At 40.8% G+C, this 26,672-nt stretch overlaps 2 protein-coding genes across 11 annotated transcripts; both read left to right on the top strand.

Moving 5' to 3' along the window:
• Positions 1-4,244: 4,244 nt before the first annotated feature.
• Positions 4,245-7,560, top strand: med7 (mediator complex subunit 7). Of its 8 annotated transcripts, none has more exons than XM_066649318.1 (3): positions 4,245-4,529; positions 4,823-4,941; positions 5,562-7,560. In XM_066649318.1, the coding sequence occupies exon 3, from the start codon at positions 5,571-5,573 to the stop codon at positions 6,309-6,311; it is 741 nt and encodes a 246-aa protein (XP_066505415.1). In that variant the 5' UTR covers positions 4,245-4,529; positions 4,823-4,941; positions 5,562-5,570; the 3' UTR covers positions 6,312-7,560. The 8 variants fall into 8 exon arrangements, with proteins under 8 accessions (XP_066505415.1, XP_066505414.1, XP_066505417.1 ...); XM_066649317.1 differs by having other exon boundaries at positions 5,559-7,560; XM_066649320.1 differs by lacking the exon at positions 4,823-4,941 and having other exon boundaries at positions 4,245-4,534.
• A 172-nt stretch (positions 7,561-7,732) lies between these two features.
• lonrf4 (LON peptidase N-terminal domain and ring finger 4) lies at positions 7,733-26,164 on the top strand. Of its 3 annotated transcripts, none has more exons than XM_066649245.1 (13): positions 7,733-7,805; positions 8,337-8,991; positions 13,289-13,407; positions 13,926-14,048; positions 15,614-15,769; positions 15,966-16,101; positions 16,457-16,532; positions 16,908-17,022; positions 17,260-17,381; positions 18,366-18,524; positions 19,020-19,182; positions 20,610-20,759; positions 21,350-26,164. In XM_066649245.1, exons 2-13 carry the CDS (start codon positions 8,694-8,696, stop codon positions 21,497-21,499), a joined length of 1,767 nt encoding a protein of 588 aa, XP_066505342.1. In that variant the 5' UTR covers positions 7,733-7,805; positions 8,337-8,693; the 3' UTR covers positions 21,500-26,164. The 3 variants fall into 3 exon arrangements, with proteins under 3 accessions (XP_066505342.1, XP_066505344.1, XP_066505341.1); XM_066649247.1 differs by lacking the exon at positions 7,733-7,805 and adding an exon at positions 8,121-8,224; XM_066649244.1 differs by lacking the exon at positions 7,733-7,805 and having other exon boundaries at positions 8,253-8,991.
• The last annotated feature ends 508 nt before the right edge of the window (positions 26,165-26,672 follow it).

Below are 26,672 nucleotides of genomic sequence, written 5' to 3'. Positions count from 1 at the left end.
TCTACTGGTCTTACACCTTTTCACTGTATTCTTGGCTTTCAACCTCCAATCTTTCCCTGGTCAGGAGAACCATCTATGGCACCTGCGGTTGATGAATGGCTGAGGAGGAGTGAAAAAACTTGGGAAGAGGCTCATGTTCATTTACAGAGAGCTGTTAGGAGGCAGAGTCTACAGGCAAATCGGCACAGACAAGACGTGCAGCAATTTGAACCTGGGCAAATGGTCTGGTTATCCACTAGGGATTTGTGACTTAAACAGCTATGCAGAAAACATTGTCCCAGGTATATTGGGATTATCAGACAGATAACACCAGTGTCATATAGACTAGAATTGCCGAGGTCCTATCGTATCAAGCCTACCTTTCATGTTTCATTATTAAAACCTGTATCTGCCTCTTCCCAGGTGTAGACAGAGGTGGCAGAACCCCCTCCTCCTCTTGAAGTAGATGAACCTCCTGTGTATATTGTTCATGCACTACTATACTCCCGGCGCCATGCTGTACGACTGTATTATCTGGTGGACTGGGAAGGTTATGGACCCAAGAAACTTTCATGGGTTCCATCAGATGACATCTTGGACCCCTCTTTGATCATGGATTTCCACTGTGATCAACCAGACAGACCTGCCGCTAAGCAGAGAATTTTTTTTTTAGGCGTCAGGAGCCACCCCTTAGAGGGGGGTTCTGTTACATCTGCTGCCAATAATCCTCCACACCAACAGATGTCGCTCTTAGAACTGGTCACATGATTCCTGTGTCTGCCATTTTGTAAAATGCCCTTTGACTTGCAGGCTTCATTGCAAAGTCTTGTTTGGTGTTTTCACTATTATTCTGAGCACTTTTGTACTGGCCTTGCTTTTGTGTGTATTAACCCCTGTTTGTTCTATCAGGTTACTGGTTTCTGGATTGTGTCTTTTGGATTGCATGCTTTGTACATTGAGCGGATCTCACGGTTTTGTCCTGGTTTGTTGTTGCTGTTGACTTTGTGATTAAACCTGCACTTGATTCTAACTCCTGTTTGGAAGTCCCTCATTACACAGAGATATCCAGAAGAGGTTCATGTACTGAATGGCTTTAATGTAGTGTTGTCTGAGGGTCTGAGAAGAATAATCCAAAGTTTCTTTGCTATTTTACATTAAGAAATATGATTAAATTGTTTTGGCAGCACAGTCTTTCATGGAACAGTGTATTTTCTTCATGTTTCCTGATGTTTTACCAGGAAATGCATTTCAGTGTAATGTTCTGCCACTGAATGTAAAAAAAAAAGTGAAGCAAACATCCTGAAAGAAACATTATGTGGTGTAACTAACTAATTTATAACAAGTTGAATCCCTGGTGATGCCACAGCTGTCTGTAACCTGCGATCAGAATCTGCAATCGCTGGTAACGCCACTGCAAATCCGTAACCTGAGATTATTGTCTTTTTTTTTCCTCTGGGGTGTATAGGATGGACTTTGCTTTTCCCTCAACACACAACTTAATACAAAATGCTAGCCAATACACTCATTTTTAGCTAACATAAGAGTTCTGCGGTTAGTTTTCTCATTCAAGTGTGTTAAGTATTAATGATACTGACAGACATAACCCTAACCGCTTTCATCATCTCAACTTGTTATCATTGTTTATTTGGGAGAGATGTAATGGTGAATTTGGAGATGGCTAATTTTGAGAGAAAACTGGATACAAAGTGTCAGGTGTTATTATCCCAAACTGCCAAATCGATGTTCTGGCCTAAATTCAGAAAATGGTGTGTCTAATGCTGTAGATTGTGTTCTCAGTTATGAGATGTATTACAAAAATGGTAAGAAATGTTACAATTGTTAAAAACAGACAATGTAACTATGGATGGATCTTAAATGGCTCCAGGTTCCCTTTGTACTTAGCGTTGTGATCAATATTTGGTTTCTATACCCAAATAATGCAATCTTTTGCCAGTGTTAGTTATTATATAAGTGTATATTATAGTATTGTGTTTTAAATTATTTATTTCTAGTATGAGAGAGACATGAGGAACATGACATAAAGTCCCACCCAGCCATTTATCAAAAATGTTGATGGTATGTTCATCAAATTTAGAATCTATTTAAAAAAAAAAAACATGAAGAATGTTTAGATGTAATTGTATATCTCAGCCTTCATTCAGACAGTCATTCATTCATTATCTGTAACCCTTATCCAGTTCAGGGTCGCGGTGGGTCCAGAGCCTACCTGGAATCACTGGGCGCAAGGCAAGAACACACCCTGAAGGGGGCGCCAGTCACACACACACGGACACACCAATCCACCTACCAGCGTGTGTATCTGGACCGTTGGAGGAAATCGGAGCACCCGGAGGAAACCCACGCAGACACAGAGAGAACACACCACACTCCTCAAAGACAGTCACCCGGAGGAAACCCACGCAGACACAGAGAGAACACACCACACTCCTCACAAACAGTCACCTGGAGGAAACCCACGCAGACACAGAGAGAACACACCACACTCCTCACAAACAGTCACCCGGAGGAAACCCACGCAGACACAGAGAGAACACACCACATTCCTCACAGACAGTCACCTTACCCCTCCACCACAAGTTGACAAGATTGATACCTTAAGTTTATAATATAAGAAACCCTCCCTGTCTGAATATGCCAGTTTAGTGTCGTGGAACACTTAATGCTTGGCCATGTGTTGACTGATTATTTAGTTCATGATTCAACTTCTGTCATGTAGATTCACAGGATACAATTAATGATCACCAAAATTATCTATCCAGAGGAAGTTGAACTTCAGTGTGCCCACAAGGCTCCATGTACTCCACGGCTTATGGACAATAAACGAAATAAATTTGTACAATAAACTAAAGCTGTATGCATTGCAGCCAGTGGCTGAACTGAAGTGTTCAATATAACATTCTGTTCATATCATTGACTTCCTCTTTCACATCTCACTCTATGGCACACAGACTGGGAGTCTGTCTGTCTAAATATTATAATAGATACTAATCCAAACAGTTTTTCTCTAAATATTCTTTTACTCTCTGAATGATTCTGATTTTAAGAATTTGATTCTAAGAATTCTGACCTTATTCTAAGATATATATATCAGGTGCGGATGCTGGTCTTTCAAGGAGGGGAAGCTCAATTTCGGCCTACATCATAAAATGTGTCGGTTTATTTATACGTAAATTCTACCCTCCGTTCCTTTTCAAGAAAATGATCTGTGCCCCTGTCGTACCAACAAGGCGTCTTTTCCAGGGACTTGACTAGTGTCCTCTCAATGTCCAGCAGAGCTAGGCTTAAACGGCCTCGGCCCATGTGAAGTGTGTCCGCCTGTGAGTGCTTTGTGACGGTGGAGGGGCTCAGCAGCACCCGCTGGTCAGAAACTGCGATAGAAGTCAGAAAGAGTGATAGAAGTCAGTCTCCAAACACAAGCAGCTACAAAAAAAACAACACAAAAATAGAAGCTCGATTTATCGCTAGTCGTTTTTAACAAAGAAAATGCCGCTAAGAGGTTTAAGAAAGTCTGGATCAACTCAGAACAGAATTAAAATTTAATGCTCCCACAGATCTTTAAACCAAAGGATCGCTGATTCGTTCATTTCGCTGTCAATCAAAAAGGGATTCAGCCTCAGACAGATCATCCAATCATCATGCAGAAGCTGAGCGTCCGGGCCAGCCGAGGCCAGCCCACTGCCCCATAGACCCCCAGAGACGCTGAGCGTCCGATGGGCGGGACAAAGCCCAGCATTTATCCAATGACTCGTCTCGTTTCGCTGCACTTCGCTGCTTCGCTATTGAACTCTGTGGACGCTCAGTGTGCACCGTGAAGCTGCGGGAATGATTGAGAGGAAAGCCGCGTCTTTACCAGTGATAAGAAGCTGATTCTGAACAAAAGTTGAGCGCGTTGTAGTGCATATTTATTCAATGACATGTACACACAACAGTATATATTTGATCGCTTATTTTTTTAATTTTAGGGGAAGCTGAGCTTCCCTTGCAGTCTTAGAGCAATCGCCACTGATATATATATATATATACTTTTTTTTCCAATGCTGTGGCCTTAAAACTCCATCATAAATCTGACGGTACACGGCTTTTTTTCTGGAAAGGTTGCAGTGTATAATGCAGAGGTCGTTATTTCATGCATTTACTAGTGCACTACATAGAAAGTATAGAGCGATTTGGGATACGACCTTAGTGTTTGAACCCGCCTTCAAATGACGTAACCCAATGATGTGTTTGGTTCTGGGCTCGTTACGTCCAATCAAAAGCATTTTTACACACCAGGCTCCTGTGAGCCGAAGGTTCGCTTTTGTGTTTTTTGAGAATTTGTACAAATAGCTTTAGAAATAATAAACATTCTCAACATTCCGCGGTGATCTGGTAGGTGTACTTTTCAGACTGAACCACCGAGGCGGATATATCCGTGTAGCTCGGGTTTCTGAATCGAATTTCAACGAGAAACGTAGGCGCTTTTTAGCTTTAGCGCTAACGTTAAGGTAGTCGTTTTATATTTGAAGATAAAACGTCTCCGAATCTGCAAGGTAAGGTAAATCGTGGTTTATTATTGAATTTTAATATTTGTGTAAACGAACAAAGTAAACAATTAAAAAACTATTTTGATAAAATATTTAATTATTTTTTTAAATATAATCGTGTATGACGTAAAACTTTTTTCTAGGAATAAGCTCGCCGCAGCTTTATTTAACACCATTAAATGAAGAGCAATACAGTTAAAGTGGCTACTCGTTACTACCCGAATCCAGGCTTTTTTATCAGTCCATTAACAATCAATTAACGTTTATGTAAAGATGTCGTTGCCATGACTTTTAAACAGCAGTATCCCAAAGCTAATCTCATACGGGAGAAGTGAGAGTCAGGGTTTCTTTCGTCATAAAACCTAAGGAATCAGCATCAGTTTGCAGAGGAGGGCTTTCAAGCTGCAGGGGGAAAGAGGTGGGGACTAACTTCATATTCATAGATTTGCACGTACTGAATGAAGGCCAAGGTGTATTTCCATCTAAGCCACTTTAAGGCTTTAGATGATTTTTGTTTTCTTGGACATAACTTATAAATCTGTCATTTTGATGAACGGGGGTGAGTTTTTATGGGTTTAATTAATTGAAAAGCAGTGTAGCTGAGCTTTGTATAAAGCAAAATGCAAGATTAAAGAACATGAACTAAAAGATCTGAATGAATGACAAAAGTAAAATCAATTTGGAGGACAACTAAAAAAGCCATTCTTTATTTCTTATCTTTTTTTGTAATAATTTTATTAATATTTTCTGTGACTTTAATTAACATATGCTAAAATTTACAGTGGCCCCCCGAGTCACATCACAACAACATTTACAAAGCAAACAAAAGCTCAGAACACAACAGCATTAAGGAGAGCACAAGTACATTTCCAAAACACTGCATTGGAGAATAGCTCACGGCTGCTAGGGGCACTGGATATGTTGACTTCTTGTGATTGCACCAAAAGCCTTAGTAACGCATGAAACGAGAAGTGTTTATTGTAAGACAGGCCTAATGTTTGACTAATGATTTTGAAACGTTTCTTTTTTTTCTAGCAGACTCTCAGAATGGGTGAACCCCAGCAGGTCAGTGCTCTGCCGATGCCACCGATGCAGTATATTAAAGAGTACACAGATGAGAATGTGCGTAAAGGACTAGCTCCGAAACCACCACCTCCGATCCGGGACACGTACTCCATGTTTGGCAATCAGTTCCAGTGTGACGACCTCATCATCCGTCCGCTGGAGAGCCAGGGAATCGAGCGCCTGCACCCCATGCAGTTTGACCACAAGAGGGAATTGAAAAAGCTCAACATGTCAATACTGGTCAACTTCCTTGACCTGTTGGATATTCTTATTAAAAGCCCTGGGAGCATCAAGCGGGAAGAGAAACTGGAGGACCTGAAACTACTGTTCGTTCACATGCACCACCTCATCAACGAGTACCGTCCCCACCAGGCCCGGGAGACGCTTCGCGTGATGATGGAGGTACAGAAGAGGCAGAGGCTGGAGACAGCTGAACGTTTTCAGAAACATCTGGAGCGCGTGGTGGAAATGATCCAAAACTGCCTCGCCTCGCTGCCTGATGATTTACCCCAAACAGATGCCTCTAGTGGGGCTGGATCTAGCGAACTGCAAACGGTCTCTGGCTCAGGAGGAGAGACCAGACTCAAAACTGAGCCTATGGATTTAGAGGATGCTGGTGTTAGCTGCATGGCTGGACAAATGGACAAAAGTGCACCCCCAAAGAGGGAGAAAGTGTGGGACAAAGATGCTGCAATGTGCAGTATCATTGATGAAATGACTTAAATTGTTCCTTACTTCTTAGTTTTTATGTTTTGTTTTTGTTGTTTAACTTTATTGTTGCAAAAGTGGGGACTTGTCAAACAGATGGATCTTGGACACTTAATAATGAGGGGAAACATTCCTTAATTTTCATATAAAGGAAAAAAAAGCATGTAATTAATCCTCCCATTAGAGCTCTCCTTAATGTTTGCACGACACAAATAAAGCTGAACTGTTGTTTCTAGAGAAGATCGCCTCTGGCTGGAACATAACCTGCACAAGCTTGTATAACCTACTCTTTAAACCTTTAATAACCATTCAGAAGAAGAAAGAGACAGTGCATGACATGTAGCGCAGCTATGAGGTGTTGTGGCTGCAGTTGATTTAGTAAGAACAAGATTCAGCAGTTTCAAATCAGGAACTACAACTCTTATACAACCTTTAACAATCCACCCTTATGTAAGTGCCCTTTATTCTAGTTAATGGTATGCTGGACAAGACATACACCATGCAAACCAGTGTTACATATTAAAAAATAAGGCACAGTGTGTGTATCGTTTATGCTGAGAGGTGCACACAGGATTATAGATGATTTAAAACTGACAAGAATTCAGGTGCAGACTGGTACATGCATTGATACCATATATGTATATAACAGTTCACGTATTTTAGTCTTTCTAGTATAAATGATCACAGATTTCTATTTAAACTGGACTGGAAAACAAATAAATAAATGTAGGTGTTGAGGTGAATATCTGGTTCCATTCGAGTGAGGCATTTCACATCAACACAATATCAGAAGCCGTTCCTTTACTGTTCCAAAAATATATAAAAAAGGTGAAATTCCTCTTTATGAATATTATGTATATTCATATTCTGTAACAGGGTGACAGTCCATCATAAGGCATCACACACTCACCCCGGTGGGCAATAACACACAGCCAACCCATCTACCGACGTGTTTTTGGATTTCAGGAGGAAACCCACACAGATACTGGGAGAACACAGCAAACTCCTCACAGTGACACACGGCATCAACCCTCCCAGCAGCACCACTGTTCCACCCCTACGTAATATTGTAGTCAACGTATATGTGTATCATCTGCTTTGAAAGAATGATAGATATGTGATATCTGATGAATCAGTGGGATTAATGTGGAAAGATTAATGAAAGTTAGGGGTTCATTACAGTTTAGAGATTTTGAGAACAAAGCATGTTATTTTGTTGAGTTCTGACTCATAGCCTGTTGAAATATAGACCAAAGGCACCCGGCTGATAGGAGACCAAAAAAAATGTAGTTTTCAGAGAGATGTTGTAAACAGACTTGCTGATATCCAATACGATTAAAACCTGACATCTTTGGGGTGTGGCTTAAGGTTTTTATTAGAGAACACTAGTGGGATCCCATTAAAATACTTCAAGTGCAGTGTACACTTAGTCCCAGGTCACCAGCTGAAGCCATTATGGTCATTGGGGCATGCACTGATATCAATCCATGACGCCATTAGGAAACAGAGGTAACAATAGAAAATATACCCCCCCCACACACACACACACAATTGTGTTACTACAGCATATAACTGAATGACATGAACAAATATCTGCACTGTAATATCCATGCTGAGTATAGATCAAGTTCAATATCATTTCTGTGATTGAATTGAATGAACGTTTGTGTCATGCGCTAATATAACAAAAGCTCAGCCTACAGGAGTGATCAGAAATTATACAACACGAATAATTTCAGTCAAATGTTGTGTATATTGTTCGTGTTTTTATATTTAAATCTTTAAAACATGTCTAAATGTTAGTAGAATTGGATGTTACGAAACGCAAACGACACTGTTTCACAACAAGGTGAAAACAGCCAATGGGCGCGTCGCTTTGTGGTCACGTGATTTTTTTATTTATGTAACGTAATGGTGTCAGCAGTGAGGTGGGCTTTTTTTTCTCTCTCTCCCCTGAGCGCGGTCAGCGCTATGGGGAAGATACGGATACAGTAAACAAGGAATAGAGCCTTATATCATATATTTTCTTGTATTTTGCAGTTCGTTGACGACGGGGTTATGTGCGGAGAGTCGGGATAAAAACACACCGCTCGGAAAGACCCTGTTTATGACGATGAAGAGGAGAAAAACATTAGTTTGTCCACACAAACTGAGAATGGATGGGATTTAAACGGGTCACTCAGTGTTAGGATAACACAGGAAGGTAGAATAAAAGTCCGGAGGGTGGATGTTTTAAGGTGGAGGCAGTTCTTGTAAGGAGTTTTGTATCCAAATACTGACAGATGGACACCTTACACAACTTGGCGACGTCTGTCATGTCAAAATAAACCTAGTCCTGACCCGAAACTAAAGGACCTCAGCAGTTCGACTGTGTTTTTGTGCCATAATTATTAAACCATGGATCTACTGGAGTGTCCTATCTGCCTGTTTCTCATGTGTGAGCCGGCGACCATGAGCTGTGGTCACTCGTTTTGTCGGAGGTGTCTAAGCGACTGGCTGCCATCCCGGTGTCCAGCTTGTAATGAGAGGCTCAAACAGAGAGACGCCAGAACAACCAAGAACAACGTTCTGCTCTTCAGCGTCATCGAGAAATGCTGTCCGGAGGAGACCAAGATGAAGTGCCACATACAAGAGAAGCTGAAAACCTGCCAGTTTTCCGAAGCCCTGCGGATCGCAGAGAACGGGATAGAGGCCGGTAAGGGACCAGCACACAGAGGTATTCACTAAATGGGCAGAACTTCGTGGATACTTGCTTATCCATCTGTTTACACCAGGGTTTGGGACGTTTCTGTGAGAATTCAAACACTGGTAGAACAGAGGTCCAGTACACCACTGCTGGGGATGTGTATACCCCTCTAGCTCACGCTTAGCATTGTGCTGGAACTAAGGACATCCCAATTTCATTTTGTGTTTTGCTGTGGAGGTTATTCATGTTGTATGTGCACAATTAAACATATGTATCCACCGTATACGCCCCTTAGAATAGCTCTTAATGTCATTCACTGAGTTTATGGGATGTCTACAAACTTTTGGACATTGTGTATTGTGTAACATAAGTCAACAGTCAAAGTTATGCAAGTTTGAGGTATGGACTGTGGATTCTTTGGAGGGAGTGAGCTTCATGCAGTACATTTGGGACGAGTTGGAGTGGTGTTTAAGATCCGGGAACAAATATACAGTATCGGTAACCGGGCTTTTTAATGCTGTCTAGACATAATGCAGCCAGATTCTCTTAGAAACATCTCAAAATCTAATACACAGCCCCCTATTACTGCATCAGAAGTGGACACATACAGCTGTTTATGTTAAAGTACCAGACTTCACGAGGCCTGGACATTTCCCCATGTTTTCCAGGCTTTAAAATTCAGTGGTGGAGATGTAAAGACAACAGATTGATACAGTTTGATATTGTTAAATCACCATTGTAAGAAACATGTTTGAGCATTTCACTATATTGTGGTTATTGTCCATATTTACAGGGCGGCACGGTGGCTCAGCAGGTTAGTGTTGCAGTCACACAGCTCCAGGGACCTGGAGGTTGTGGGTTCGATTCCCGCTCCGGGTGACTGTCTGTGAGGAGTGTGGTGTGTTCTCCCCGTGTCTGTGTGGGTTTCCTCTGGGTGACTGTCTGTGAGGAGTGTGGTGTGTTCTCTCTGCGTCTGCGTTGGTTTCCTCCGGGTGCTCCGGTTTCCTCCCAAAGTAGGTAGGTAGGTGGATTGGTGACTCAAAAGTGTCCGTAGGTGTGTGTGTGAGAGTGAATGTGTGTGTGTGTGTGTGTTGCCCCCTCCAGGGTGTGTTCCTGCCTTGCGCCCAATGATTCCAGGTAGGCTCTGGACCCACCGCGACCCTGAACTGGATAAGCACTTACAGAGAATGGATGGATAATGCAGTACACGATGAAATGCTTAATAAATATATTTTTAGCCCGAGTTTTGATGGCAGTTTTTATTAATTTTATTTTGGCGGTGTGTAAAGTCATTGTAATATGTATGTATCAATAAAATGGCTTTAAGATTGTTGATATGGTTTTTGCTATAACTCTTAGCGTTCAAGCAGAATGTTGTTGATGGTGAAACACTACAAGAATGTGGTTTTATGGAGACTATATGAGAATATTTTTGAATCAACCTTTTGCCATGAACTGATTTTAAAAACAAATGTAAGCAAAATTTTGTGGGAAAACAATCAAAAAATAATGTCTCAGACATCAGGAGGTGTGTTCATGAACAACACTTCATGTGGAGGTCTAGTTACATTCCTCACCATTATCAACAATCTTGCCACACATAACTTTTCCTGAACAGAGCATTTCACACCAAAACGAACCCAAACCACTTTCAACTACATCGCTTGTATATTAACCATTTAATTTTGCTGCATATTAAGATTTATGGGATTCCTTTTAAAGGAACATAGAGTGTTTACAAGAATTACAAATTAATGGACACTCGGAAGTCTTACAGGATTTTTGAATCATATAATTAGTTATGTAATATGGGTTATTATATTACACATGCAGTGCCATATAAGGACACATGCAGACTGCGGGACAGAGCTAAATAAGGAATATATTGGTCTTTCTTTCCTGAGCCCAGCATATCCTCTAGGGGGGGTTTAAACATAGCTTTATGGACAATAGCTTATGGAGCAAAATACTGTCCTGATGTTTCAGACATTCATCTTTATCTGAACTGGCCAAGCTTTATTAAAGATTGTTGAAGCCTAATATAGATAAAGACTTTGAGTGCCAGCTTTCTCCCACGCCTGAAAGCAGCAGGAGAGCTGACCTGATTGTTGAATGCATTAGTGATTTCATAAACACTTGGGGTAGTTATTGACAGGTTAATGAGCAGGGAAAAGTGGATTAAAATGTACAACTAGTAATCAGGACAAGTATAATTTATAATAAACACACAGTCCAGGGGTCTGAAAGGGTAAATCATGATCTGTTTTTAATCTTTGTTATTGTTAAATAATTTTATTTAGACAAGGACAAGTCGGTTTAAAATAAATGTTAGCATATTAATTCTATACTGAATGATTTGTTAAAGGATTGCTGTGTATAACTATACTTTATCCATATCCATCCATTATCTGTAAGCGCTTATCCAATTCAGGGTCACGGTGGGTCCAGAGCCTACCTGGAATCATTGGGCGCAAGGTGGAAATACACCCTGGAGGGGGCGCCAGTCCTTCACAGGGCAACACACACACTCACACCTACGGACACTTTTGAGTCGCTAATCAACCTACGAATGTGTGTTTTTGGACTGTGGGAGGAAACCGGAGCACCCGGAGGAAACCCCCTCAGACACCGGGAGAACACACCACACTCCTCACAGACAGTCACCCGGAGGAAACCCACGCAGACACAGGGATAACACACCACACTCCTCACAGACAGTCACCCGGAGGAAACCCACACAGACACAGAGAACACACCACACTCCTCACAGACAGTCACCTGGAGGAAACCCACACAGACACAGGGAGAACACACCAAACTCCTCACAGACAGTCACCTGGAGGAAACCCACGCAGACACAGGGAGAACACACCACACTCCTCACAGACAGTCACCCGGAGGAAACCCACGCAGACACAGGGAGAACACACCACACTCCTCACAGACAGTCACCCAGAGGAAACCCACGCAGACACAGGGAGAACACACCACACTCCTCACAGACAGTCAGCCAGAGGAAACCCACGCAGACACGGGGAGAACCCACCACACTCCTCACAGACAGCCACCCGGAGTCGAATCGAACCCACAACCTCCAGGTCCCTGGAGCTGTGTGACTGCGACACTAACCTTCTGCGCCACCGTGCCGCCCTTTATCCATATCATGATTAATTAAACCACAGTGTGCTATCTGAGTATAACATATAGCAGAAAGAGAACACCAGTTTGTGTGCTCAAACAGCGTCTACTCTCCTAGGAATATCTATTTACACTAGATATTGGAACATTAGTTGTGAAGATTTGCCAAAAGAAAATGTGGGCGCTTGTGTTATATGATTAGTCCTGGGTCACAAATCAACACATGCCAAATTGTTTGGATGAGCTTAATCACTCCGGAGAAGTCCATTCCTGTTCCCCAGAAACTCTATACCGTTTCTGTGTAAAAAAAGATCATGTGATAGAACAGGACGCTCTGGACCAGTGGTATTTGTGTACGATTTCTTTAATTATATTTTACATCACATGACCCACAGTCCTAACTCTCCAGTAAGGCACAGAAATGGGTGTATGATTGCTGGTGCCTAATTAGAGACAGTGGTATGTGTGAGTTGTGCACTACCTGTTTTTTTGCTGCTTATGTAACCTTATCTTATGACACAGTCTTGTATTGTGTGTTTGGTAAGCTCTGTTTGTCGTTATGTACCATTTGACACCGGTGAAAGTAACACCGCTGATTTGTTGTGGGCGTTATACTGCATTACGTATTTAGGACTTCCAGTCAACGTCACACCCTCTTGTTTATCTGTAAATCAGCCTCATCCATCCCACTCTGTGTGTATATAAGTGTATTAAATATTACTTACATTATCCAGGCCCAATTATAACTAGTTTTGCATGTATTACAGTTGCCCAGCACTGAAGCACATTCTCTGTGTGGGAGGAACCTGTGTGTTACTCCATTTAGAAGCTGATTCTTATTAGGGTTATGCACAGGTTCAGCCCATTATTGTAATATTTTTATATTGCTACCACAATAATTATTTATTATAGCCTACATCAAAGTTCACGTGGGGAAATGATTAAATGTTTTTCACCATTCAGTAGCAACCAAATACTCATGGGTGGTTACATAGCAACTTTCCTGAAATGTATTTTATTAAAAAACATAATCTTAACTCAATTTGCCGTTCGAATACTGGTCTAGAAAAAAAAGCCTTTAGATATTTTTCCCAAAATTGTTGAGCCTTTGTACAGAAATGAAAAGATCTGACTACGTCTCCTTTCTCTCACCCCTCTGCTTTTGAAGCTCCCAATGATGTTAGTCTGAAAGTGTGGAGGGCAGAGGCCTGTATGGGCCTCCTTCAGTTTTCTGATGCTCTCAGGGACCTGGATGACCTCTGTTGTGCCCGGCCAAACTGGACTGAGGTAAAAGTTAAAGCTGAATATTCAGAGCTCACATGCTGAGATATTGTAGATATTGAAGAATGATGCATAAACCATGTTTTTCTTAAACTGCTGTCAGTTAATGTATATTGCTGAAGGCATGGAATGGGGCATTATCCTGCAGAAAATGTTATAATGGTTCTAGCAAATGACACTTTTGAGGACATATAAAGGCAACATCAGACCATCACTATTGTTATAATCTCTACCAAAACAAAACCATTATTACCATCACTCTGTTGATGCATGAATGTTGATTAATAATGTTTAAGTCATCCACACTACAGCCCTGATTTTGCCCCAAGTGATTCTTATCTGTTCTCAGTTTTGAAGAAAATCTCTGTGAAAAGTGATTTTTCAGATGCGCAGAGCACTAATGACACACAGCTTGTGAATTGTCTGTAAATTAATTAGCCCTAGATCTATAGGCCCTTTTCCATAACGAAATAGTGTTTGTCTGACTTTTACCATGCCTTGTATTCCTGTGTCTGTTTGACTAGGGTTTCTTCCGGAAAGGAAATGTGCTGCTGGAAATGGGGTGGAAAACTGAAGCTCTCCTCCAATTTCACCGCTGTCTGAAGCTGCAGCCTGACTCTGCTCTGTCTAAGAACCAGATTAAAAAGGTAGGAAACAGTGTTACACCCACACAATCTTCACACTTACACTTTTTTTCATGACACATATGCCATATATATTACTCAGCAAAGAAACAGTCGGGTTTACATTTCCCCTTACTTAAAGTAACACTATGTAATAATTTTTACCTAAAAATAACAGCTTCAAAATCATTGTGATGTTTCAATGAGCTTTAATAGGGAGAACTGGGCCTCTGTTGTCACTAATGTGGGCTCAGCACTGCAGACATTTTACGCTGTAACTTGTGGAGGAGGGTAGGAAACAATGAGGAGTGTCCCCATTGATTTCAGTACAGTGCTGTCAAAATTTATTACACTAGCCCCAGGGGCAAAAAAAGCACAAATCTTACCTAGATTTTCTTTAGGTAATTATAGAAAGAAGAATTACCCTGATTTTAGGATTTTATAAACTCCAAAATGATGCTAGTTTATGCTGCTACTTGTTTTTTTAAAATAATTATTTAATTATTAATTGTGACATTACCTAAGCTTTTAGTAAGGCTTATTACTGTCTTAAAGGAATACTATAATTAAGTATTTGTGGTTTCCTACATTCCACCAAAAGTTACCCAGTGCGGTTTCTGCAGTGGTGAGCCCAGAGTAGTAAGAACAGAGGCTCTATTCTCCCTGTCACAGCTCAGTGGAGCATCACAATGATTTTGAAGCTGTAAATTAAATGTAACATTTTTACACATTGTTCCTTTAAATGTACAAACCCCATTTCTAGAAAAGTTGAGACAACTTATTAAAAATGTAAAAATGTATTGTTTTTATTTGTTTGAAATTCTATGAACTGAAAAAAAGAAATACAAAGCAAAAGAGAAAAATAAAAAATAAAATAATTCAATATATGTATATAAAAAAACAACAATAGTATGTAATGCCTTAAACACACTCAAAAATGTTGGAACCACGTCGAACTAAGACTTAAAAGGTTATACATGTAGCACTGTTCTGGAAGTGGCCATGGTGGCCATTTTGAAGTCGGCCATTTTGGATCCAACTTTTGTTTTTTCAATGGGAAGAGGGTCATGTGACACATCAAACTTATTGGGAATTTCACAAGAAAAACAATGGCGTGCTTGGCACCTGAAACTACGGATACTGGAAGCCTGTGCTAGCATTTCTCTTGTGGTGTTGCTATCAGTGTGTGAAGAGTGGGAGAAGAGGGTTGCATTGACAATCCAACACAATGGGCAGCACTTTGAACACATTTTATAAGTGGTCAGAAACTTGTAAATAACCCATGAAAGAATAAAGTAACGCTTTTCTTGTGAAATTCCCAATAAGTTTGATGTGTCACATGACCCTCTTCCCATTGAAAAAACAAAAGTTGGATCCAAAATGGCCGATGTCAAAATGGCCGCCATGGTCACAACCCATCTTGAAAAGTTTCCCCCCTCCCATGTACTAATGTGCCACAAACAGGAAGTTAATATCACCAACCATTCCCATTTTATTAAGGTGTATCCATATAAATGGCCCACCCAAATGGCACACAAAATGTTTCTCTTTATTGATTTTCCCAATAAATTCCTCCTCTGTCGGAGCAGATACTGGAGGCTGAGGGGTTGTCTGTGCCAGAGGAAGTCCCAGAGATTCTGCATGTAGTGTCTGAGTACCTGAAAGACCCCTGTGCCATCACCAGCTCTGTAGAGAGTCTGCAGAGCTCTCGAAAACAGCTGGAGGACAAAGCAGACTGTGTGGAGGTGAAATGACATTAACAATTCCGCACCTACATTGACTGTCTTTTTTCAAAATTTGCTCTTTTGGAGTGTCTAAGTTTCTGAGGAAAAAACATTTGTAAAGATTTAGTTCACACAAAGTTATATAACAAAATTATATATATATCTTGCCCTCTCTCTCTCTCTCTCTCTCTCTCTCTCTCTCTTCTCCTTCTCTCAGACTCATGCTGCCTCTAAAATGAGGCAGGACTCCAGTACTGAGTGCTGTTTGAGTCTGTGTCAGGCGGTATCCTTCCTACCCACAGCTGAGGATGATGACGAGCTGATGATGAGGAAGGACGAGAGACAGGCGAGAGGTGGGAGTGTTCTTACCAATGAGTGAATTACTGAATTTTCTAATCATTTCTAATCATTCATCGTCTGTAACTGCTTGTCCAGTTCAGGGTCATCACATGGCAACACACACTCACACATTCACTCACACACTCTAGAGCCTAGGGACACTTTTGAGTCGCCAATATATTCAAATATTTTTCCACAGCGCTTGAACACTGTCCAAAACAATGTGGATTTCATGAAGAACAGACCAGTGCAATTGGTTCAAAAGTCCTTAGATAAAATGATAATTTTAGAGATGTTTTGAATAGTTTTGTGAAAGTTCTCATCAAATCTGTACACTTTTTCATTTCCTGTGTCTTGTATATCTTGTAGTCACCTGTAGCGTGGACAGAGAATCATCCCTCAGTGTCCTGACCGTGGCTGACTTTGAGTGCCCTCTTTGCATCAGGTCAGTTCAGTTTAAATGAATGCCCTTGACTGACATTTTCACTGAATAATAATAAATACAGTTAGATCCATAATTATCCTCTGACATTTAAATGGTTCATATTTGCTCAGAGATAAAATATATAATAACAAAAAAAGCTTTCCCCAAAATATATATTTAACTGGCATCCCCAGAAGTTCCCATTTATATTAATGCCTCCTCAGCCACCCTCCGTTACTTCCTCTTCACTTGGGAATAAATGTCACGTTACACAGAGGCCAAATTATCTTAATCGTTCTTCAGCATGTGAAGACATTGGACCAGTGGTTCCCAAATATTTTCTGCAGTGCTCCGATGTAATGTAATGGACTTCATCTCATTACTGATGTTATACAGGTTGTTCTATGAGCCTGTCACTACGCCCTGTGGCCACACGTTCTGTAAGAACTGTATTGAAAGAAGTTTGGACCATAATCTCCGCTGTCCACTCTGCAAACAACCGCTGCAGGAGGTTAGTCTCAAACATATTCTGTAGTGATTTGGATTAAACCTAGCCTCCAAACACCCTGCTCTGCTTTTACAGTCATAATAATAGAAACTTCCTTAACAAACTTTTATCATTGTTTGTTAACAGTAAGAGTATTTTGGATATTCAGCACTAAACCTGTTTAAAATACTCTACAGAGGGTTCTTTATTGTTCAATTTCTCGCTGTGTACATTTCACTGTGTTCTCATTTCCCACACCAGTATTTCAAGAACAGGAAGTACAACCCCACGGTGCTGCTACAGGAGATTATGACACGCCTCTTCCCGCAGCAGCTGACAGAGAGGAAACAGGTGCACGATGCTGAGATGGCTGAGCTCTCAAAGTGAGTTGCCTACTCATGAGGTGTTACTTAAATACAGCCAGTCTTTCCTCTGTACCATGCATTGTCCCAAAGCAACGAACACTGGCAACATTTTTAACAGAAAAAAACAAGCAAATGGGGCGGCACGGTGGCGCAGCAGGTAGTGTCGCAGTCACACAGCTCCAGGGGCCTGGAGGTTGTGGGTTCGTTTCCCGCTCCGGGTGACTGTGTGTGAGGAGTGTGGTGTGTTCTCCCTGTGTCTGTGTGGGTTTCCTCCGGGTGACTGTCTGTGAGGAGTTGTGTTCTCTCTGTGTCCGCGTGGGTTTCCTCCGGGCGCTCCGGTTTCCTCCCACAGTCCAAAAACACACGTTGGTAGGTGGATTGGCGACTCAAAAAGTTTCCGTAGGTGTGAGTGAATGTGTGTGTCTGTGTTGCCCTGTGAAGGACTGACGCCCTCCAGGGTGTATTCCCGCCTTGCGCCCAATGATTCCAGGTAGACTCTGGACCCACCGCGACCCTGAACTGGATAAGGGTTACAGATAATGAATGAATGAATGAATGAACAAGCAAATATATATGTTATAAATGTGATGTGTAAACAGACTAATCTGAGTATTCATTTTGTAAGGAGAAACATTCATGCTGTCAGTTTTATGTTGTGAGTTGCGTGCAACTTCCTTTCTGAGTGTTTTGACAGTTGTACAAAGCAATTAAAAAATCTCAACACAGCATGGTGTTTTACTCCATTGGCCAAAAAAAAATAAAAAATAGCAGCTCATATTTTTTTTCTTGACAATATTATTATTTAATGATCCAGTGAAATCAATCAATGTCATTTAATTGAACCTAATTACGTGAAGAAATCAGTTGTTTGATTGCATTTCACAACGGTTCAGCAGCTGCAGAGTTTCACAAACATTCACTCAATGTGTAATAACACCCTTAATAATTAATGCTAAAAGAATGGGAACGATCATTTATTTACCCTCCACCCTTTCTCCACAGCTTGACCAAGGACATCCCTATCTTTGTGTGCACTGTGGCATACCCTGGGATCCCATGTCCGCTGCACGTCTTTGAGCCACGATATCGACTGATGATGCGTCGCTGCATGGACACCGGCACCAAAAAGTTTGGGATGTCCAGCTACGAGCATGGAAAAGGGTCAGTCCACTGTTATATTCAACATAGTAATGCCGTTATGATTGCTGATAAATTTAAATCTGCCTCCGTGTATAACATTTGGAGAAACTGCATTGACTTTGTAATGTACTTGTTGACTTTGATTGTCTTTCTATCAAACTGTTTTTAATATATAATAAATCTAGCTTCACTTTATGTCGTAGTTGTCTCAGTGAGTAATAGTTATAAATTATGACAAAGGGAATTAATTAAATATGCATCTATGTTATTATATACAAATCTGTGGGCAAATTTGTATATAGATTTGTATATGAAGTGTATATAAAGCCTTAAGATATTCACAGAATCAGTTTCGGAATGCCATTGACTCTTCACAGACTTTACTTCCAACATCTAGCGAAAACCCTTCCCAGAAAAGTAGAAGCTGTTACCATAGCTATGTAGAGTGAACTCTGGTGTCTGGTGAAGTTGGTGTCTACAGTATTTGTAGCTTTATAGTAATGTGTTGTGGACCAGGTTTGCAGATTACGGTTGCATGCTGGAGATCCTGGACCTGGACCTTCTTCCTGATGGTCGCTCATATGTAGACACTGTAGGGGGTAGTCGCTTCCGAGTGCTGAGGAGAGGTCAGAAGGATGGATATCACACTGCAGACATTGAGTATCTGGAAGACCACAAGGTGAAAGGGCTTACATTACATTTTTAGGTCAGATTTTACTGGAGCAGTCCCACTTTCAGTTACCCGTTTTTTTCATATCAATTCAGATTTCATATTTGGTTGAATAATTCTCCTGCTCTGCCCTGGCATTCCGCTAGAGGGGAGTCTTGAGTGACCTTACCTTAGGATTAAGATAACATGGTTATTATCTAACAGATTTTATTTCAAATAAAATAATGCATCAGCTTCAGATGTACAGGGGTTGGACAGTGAAACTGAAACACCTGTCATTGTAGTGTGGGAGGTTTCATGGCTAAATTGGAGCAGCCTGGTGGACAATCTTCATTAACTGCACACTGCACCAGTAAGACCATGTGCATCCAATGGTTCAAACATTGTGTCCTGAAGGCGGTGCCGTGTATCAGGACGACAATGCACCAATACACACAGCGAGACTGGTGAAAGACTGGTTTGATGAACATGAAAGTGAAGTTGAACATCTCCCATGGCCTGCACAGTCACCAGATCTAAATATTATTGAGCCACTTTGGGGTGTTTTGGAGGAGCGAGTCAGGAAACGTTTTCCTCCACCAGCATCACGTAGAGACCTGGCCACTATCCTGCAAGAAGAATGGCTTCAAATCCCTCTGACCACTGTGCAGGACTTGTGTATGTCATTCCCAAGACCAACTGACGCTGTATCGGCCGCAAAAGGAGGCCCTACACCATACTAATAAATTACTGTGTCTAAAACCAGGTGTTTCACTTTCATTGTCCAACCCCTGTATGTATATAGAAATAAGATTGTCACAGCTTTTGGTAGGACATAATCACCATGGCAACATTTACACAGCTTCATGCCTCAGTTGTGTGTACAAAACAAGAAAACAAACCATTTGTTTGCTCCATGGTTTATCCTGAAAGCTCTGAGTTGTGGTAGTGTTTTAAAAAAAACAACACAGATACATTTTTAGAAATACTCCAATAGTCAATGCAGTCTTTTAACCATGTCTAGTGTCATACCTGCTGTGGTATGCTGACAGTTGTTACAGTAACAAACATAGTTGTGCAGTTAACTATACTGTATTGATGTCCCTCAGTGCAAATGGAGCCTCAACCTTTAGCAAGGATGAAAATGGTTAAAATAATATATCTGTACAGATATTGGTCTTTTTAAAGTGAGAATAGGGTAGTGGGTGGTTATCAATTAATCATCATGCAATAACACAAAAGCTACAGTCAGTAACTGTAAACTGATAAAGTGCATCAGTATGACAGATGAACCTGATGAACTCTGTATAAGAAATGTGGTGTGAAAGAAGGTATGCGTTTATTTCAGGGTCTTTGAGCAGAAGTGTGGTGCATAATACATATCTCAGACCTCAAATTACCATCTTCTTGTCAAGGATAATCACGTGTGTGTGTGTGTGTGTGTGTGTTAATTCCAGGCTGATGGAGCGGAGCTAGAGTTACTGCAGCGTCTCCATGACAGTGTGTATCAGCAGGCGAGAGAGTGGTATCAACGCCTCAACAGTCGCATCCGTGAGCAGATCAACCGGCAGTACGGAGCCATGCCCGAGAAAGACGATGACATCCAGGTCTCCATGGACACACACATGTTCTCATCCACACACTCCTCCACATACACCCCCTCACGCTGATCCACATACACACACACAGGCTCATACATATTATACTGTAATTACAAAATATTGCATAACCATTCTGTGCTATTACTGCTATAATACACAGCAACGCTCTGAAACAGCACCCTGTTATTTAAACCAGTCTTGGGGGGAATTTATTTATTTATTTTCTTAACAGATTTATTAAATCAATCCTTAGGCAAAACCCACTCTAAATCACTCTTTGATGAAAATTGAACATGAAGCTTGTGCTGATAAATATTAGATATATAAGATAGTAAATAAATAATATAATAATAATATAATTATACATTGTATATATGTGTATTGTGTATTTTATTATGTTTGTGTGTGTTTTTGCATCCTCGAGGGTCTGTACAAAGATTTAGAAATTTTACTTGATATTTGTTACATCCATGGACTTTTTTTTTCACAGCAAAATAGAATTGTAATGAAAAAAAACCCCAGGAAATATTTTATCACACTTTTTTGACTACTAGTGTGTTCCTCTGTGTTAATTTTCTTTTATCTGCATGTTTCAGGCATCTGCTGATGGTCCAGCGTGGTGCTGGTGGCTGCTGTCTGTGATGCAGTTAGATCCTGCTTATCAGACTCTTGTCCTGTCTCTGACCTCTCTGAAAGACAGACTGGGACACTTGCGCATTGTACTGGAATATTTCTCTCAGAGCTAGAGCTAGTTTCTCTCTGTCTGGACACGCACAAGATACAACAGGTTCTCTCTGTCTCTCTCTCTCTCTCTGTCTCTCTCTTTCTGTCTCTCTGTCTCTCTCTCTCTCACCCTCTCTCTCTGTCTCTCTCTCTGTCTCTGTCTCTCTCACCCTCTCTCTCTCTCTCTCTCTCTCTCTGTCTCTCTCTCTCTCTGTCTCTCTCTTTCTGTCTCTCTGTCTCTCTCTCTCTCTCTCTCTCTCTCTCTCTCATATTCTCTTTCTCCACAATGTGCACACTGACCTCATGATGGATTTTGGGTTCTGCATTCTGATTATTATTATTTTTTTTTTGATGTGAGGAAGTATCTCTGTTCTTTCAGCTCTTTCTTTGAGCAAGAGTGACAGCCTTTACTTTTGCTTTGCCAGTGAATACATTCTTTGAATCCTTTGGTGGTGTATTAAGTGTCCAATTGCAACAGACATGAGGAGAAGGGTTGATTGTCAATCAGCTGTGCTTGCTTTTGTTGTTGTATTTGATGGGCTATCTAAGGCAAGAATATGATATTGCTATATTCATAAATAGCATCCAACTTTTTGGACAACCACAGAATCACACGTGTAAAAATGAAATCAACATTCACAATAGAGGCCATGAATCAAGTGCACTAGGTATTTTTAAATGAATTGCCAATGCTTTTAGCTGCAGTTTACTCAAAGTACGCTTGCTTGTTCTACACCTCGTAGAATTTAGACATGACCAAAAAAAAAGTTGTGTGAAGTTCCATTAGTGCTGCAAGCTTTTAAGTGCGAACTTTAAATGAGGCCGCTTCTCACTGGCAGGGATATTAAAATTCATAACTGAAAAGAAGCTGAGTGCATCAAATGAAATGCATTCCTCATGAATACAGTCTGAAAAACACCCGGCTCATAACTCAAGCCGTGATTAGAACGCATTTCACCACAGACGACATGAGCAGAGAAATTAATATTGCAATAACACTTGCATGGAATAACCTTCAAAAGCTCTTCGTCTCTCAGCAGATTCTCTGCATGTTTTGGATTTCCAGTTGTGAGCTGCTAGCCCTCATTCTTTCCTTTCTTCGTTCAGTTGGAGCTGAATATTAAACTGAAGCGGGGTTACAGGCACCCCGGGAAAGTGAAAAGAAGCTGAGCTGGGACGTTCTTAGGTGTCCAGGAACTACTAGGACATGCCCTAAGCCTTTGTTTTGTGGCAATTCACTTTCAGAAGTGCTCTGGCATTCTCAATGCCCTTTTGGAGGAGATTTGTGCCTTTGGGTCTAAAGCCTTAATCTGGTACCATGAGAGACAAGGACGCTCTTCAGCTCCTGGTTTTTGTTTCTTTCTTTCTTTAAACTGAAATGATTTACTGAACACACACTTGAAGGAAAACAAACTCCCCCTTTTCTCCATTTTGTGTTTTTTTTTTTTGTCATGGATATATTTATAAATCAGAGGCATTCTTCAACTGAAGAAGAATCATCATTGTCTCAGACATCGTTTGTTTACTGCACTATTTTTAGTCTTTGACGTAGTGTTTTTTCAAAACTTTGCTTTGCTTATGTGCTTAATGTAGATAGAAACTGCATCATTGCAATGCCCTGAGAGAGGAGACATGGGATTGGCTAGCAGGGCTTGGAAATGTTAACCATTACAGATGGGGGTGGGCGATATGGCAAAAATACATTGTCACAATTTTTTTTTTTTTCATGCTGTTTTTTAAACTCTTAACACTCCAGGTATTTTTCCCATATTCTGCCCCAAACTACAAACCCAAACGAATAAAATAGAGGCAATTTTATGAAGTATTGTTACTGAAAAGCCTTAAAAGATATTGAAATGTATCTTCACTTTTCTAAATTTCATTTTGAATCTTCTAAGACCCCATGATTAAAGGAAAATTGTTAATTTTACTGCAGAAAAAAAACTGTATTATCTAAGCTTCCTTGACAAACTAACCTCTAAGTGGATTCTCTAAGTGGCTTTTTACCCTTTTTGACTCACCTAGATTTATTCAGATATTTAGTCGATTCGCAAAGTACTCTTCTCCTTTAAGGCCAGATGAGTTGGAAGGAGGGAGCTTTACCTGATTGGCTGTAGAGTGAAGCCGCCTCCCTCACTCCCGCTCCTGTGTTTAAATGGTCTCAGTAGGGACAGAAGGGCAGGCAGTAAAAGGATCTAAGCTTTGAAAACGTATTTATTATTTTGATTGCTGTCTCCGTCGTCTCTCGCGGTGTGCGTCTGTTAGGCGCCGAAGCATGTTCGCTTCACCTCTCGTTCACCTTTTACGGCGTACAAACCCAACAACCAAAGGACAGACCTTTCAAAGGCTGAAACAATCCCAAAATGCAATGCGACCTGAAGTCAGTCCCCAAAACTATATTTGTCCAAAGGTATAAGGCTGAAGTGCACACATTTGTGATGGTCTCAAATAGTGAACAACCGTGGTGCAAGTGTTCAAGGTGTCAGAAGTTTGGAAACAGAACTTGGACACACTCGGCTCACATTCACTTTAACTGTATGAGATAATAGGGGGCGGCACGGCAGTCACACAGCTCCAGGGGCCTGGAGGTTGTGGGTTCGATTCGCGCTCCGGGTGACTGTCTGTGAGGAGTTGGTGTGTTCTCCCTGTGTCTGCGTGGGTTTCCTCCCACAGTCCAAAAACACACGTTGGTAGGTGGATTGGCGACTCAAGTGTCCGTAGGTGTGAGTGTGTGAGTGAATGTGTGTGTGTGTGTGTCTGTGTTGCCCTGTGAAGGACTGGCGCCCCCTCCAGGGTTTATTCCCGCCTTGCGCCCAATGATTCCAGGTAGGCTCTGGACCCACCGTGACTCTGAACTGGATAAGGGTTACAGATAATGAATGTATGAGATAATATATAACTCACAACTCATGTCTGAATTCATTCACCACACTCCTTTCAGTCTACGTTTACTTTCATGCAGTTAGCCGTTTCGCAATTTTGGAGACATTTCCACCTTAAGTAAACCGAAACAGGCAAAAATAAGTCAGTATTATCCAGGAATACAGTAATATCTTCATCTCAGTTCATGCTCTTCAATATTGGAGTCCTCTCTGTTTAAAAAAAAAACTCCTAAAGTGAGCAGAGAGAGAGAAAGCCTAGCGTACTGGACCGAGACATCCTCAGAATTTTATTAAAAAATAAATGTTTTTGATGAAAATCATGAACATCACTTTTAAAGACTCACTCCGTTTCTAAGAGTGTGAGCCTCATTCTTTTTTCAAACTTTTGACACCTTTGTTCGTCCTTCAGCTATGTTATGTATGTGTTCACATCAGAATGGGCCTCAGAGCTTAGGGCAAGAATTGGGCCCCATGGAAATAAACAAATCAACTAATGATCCAGGCTTAGACCACACCTCCTTTTCATATACTGCACCAATCAGTCTCTCAGGGTCTGTGTATTTCAGTTAAAAACGGTGATAAACAAGTTTCTAAACACAACTGTGATGCCAATGTCATTGCTTCTTCATATCAGGGTTCCTACACTCTCAGAAAAACCATCACTGGTGGTACCCTCAAAGGTACATATCAGCTACTTTATTTAGTGAACATAACAGTACCATATTCTATTGTAGATTTTTAAAGTTGAATTGAGTTCATACACCCACTAAATCTCCAGAGCTTAAGTTTTATTGTGTTATTTTGCATAATTTATATTATTCAACTCTCCTTCTAAAGAAGAAAATGTCTTGTACCTTTAAAGAATGCACCTGGACCGTTGTAACTTTACACTATATTGTATTTAGTGACAATAATGTACCTGTACGCTACTTTTTTTTTTTTCTGATACAGACGCTTATCTCCATTTCTCCACTTTAAACACAACAGGGACGAACGATAATACACAAGGCTGGAGATCATAGCTTTAAATCTGTTCTGGACAAACACTCAGGAGAGAGTTCACACAAATTTCAGGAAACTGTAAAACATTAAAATCAGAGCAGAAAGAATAAATGATGCCTCTGTGAAAGGGACACTGAACTACAGCTTTCTAAAACACACAACCAGTGCCAGCGTGTAATCTACATATTTTTTTATATTGTGATATTTGTCATCTTAGGACAGCTGGGCTTTTTTTCCATTATATTTTGCACATCATAAGCTCAAGGCAGCGACACCTGAACACACTTTAGCCAGGACGACCTTTTGGAAAGGTTTTAAAAAATATATCAAATGTGAAAAGTGGCCGTTTTTTACTTCGGATTGAAATGTCAGCAAAGTTACATACTGTTAAAGGGTTCACATTTACGGTCGCCCCTATTACTTTTCTATTACCATTTCTATTGAGCACTGTTTCAGGATCATTTCTGACTTCATCTAGTTACCTGCTTCTGATTACCCTTGAAAATATTCAGAAATGTGGAAATATTAATTAAAACAATAAACATGAATTGAACAATGTGTTTGTGATCGATATTTTAGTGAAAGTTAAGGCAAAGTGGAAGATGTGTCGAATGCTCAGAGAGTTGTTTATATATTTCTCTGTTCTAATACACAGCGTTGAACTCGGTGAATGGTTACTGTCAGCTTTAGAGGAGTTTTGGAGCAGAGAAATTAAAATGTAATAATGAGTGTGAGTGTCACAACAGGTTTGTGGAGTAGAACCCAACTTCAGTAGAATAAAGTATCAGCTCCTAAAACTCATTAATGCTGATGTTCACAATTTTAATTAAAAAAAACAAACAAACAAAAAAACACCTCTACGGTCTGTTTGTGTAAATTGCCCAAAAAAAATTATAATAATAAAAAAAAATCATATTGGCTCTTTGGTATATGCTAGGCTTCCTCTGCTCTTGTCAAAAAAAAAAAAAAAAAAACACTCAACAACAACATAATTTTAGAGGTTTTATACATCGAAACCCCTAAATGTCCATCCATCCATTATCTGTAACCCTTATCCAATTCAGGGTCACAGTGGGTCCAGAGCCTACCTGGAATCATTGGGCGCAAGGCGGGAATACACCCTGGAGGGGGCGCCAGTCCTTCACAGGGCAACACACACTCACACATTCACTCACACACTCACACCTACGGACACTTTTGAGTCACGAATCCACCTACCAACGTATGTTTTTGGACTGTAGGAGGAAACCGGAGCACCCGGAGGAAACCCACGCGGCCACAGGGAGAACACACCAACTCCTCACAGACAGTC

The sequence above is a fragment of the Hoplias malabaricus genome, chromosome 17 (genome assembly GCF_029633855.1).
Source record: "Hoplias malabaricus isolate fHopMal1 chromosome 17, fHopMal1.hap1, whole genome shotgun sequence".
Lineage (NCBI taxonomy): Eukaryota > Metazoa > Chordata > Actinopteri > Characiformes > Erythrinidae > Hoplias > Hoplias malabaricus.
The sequence above is the reverse complement of the archived record's forward strand: the minus strand, read 5'-3'. Positions and strand labels throughout refer to the sequence as shown.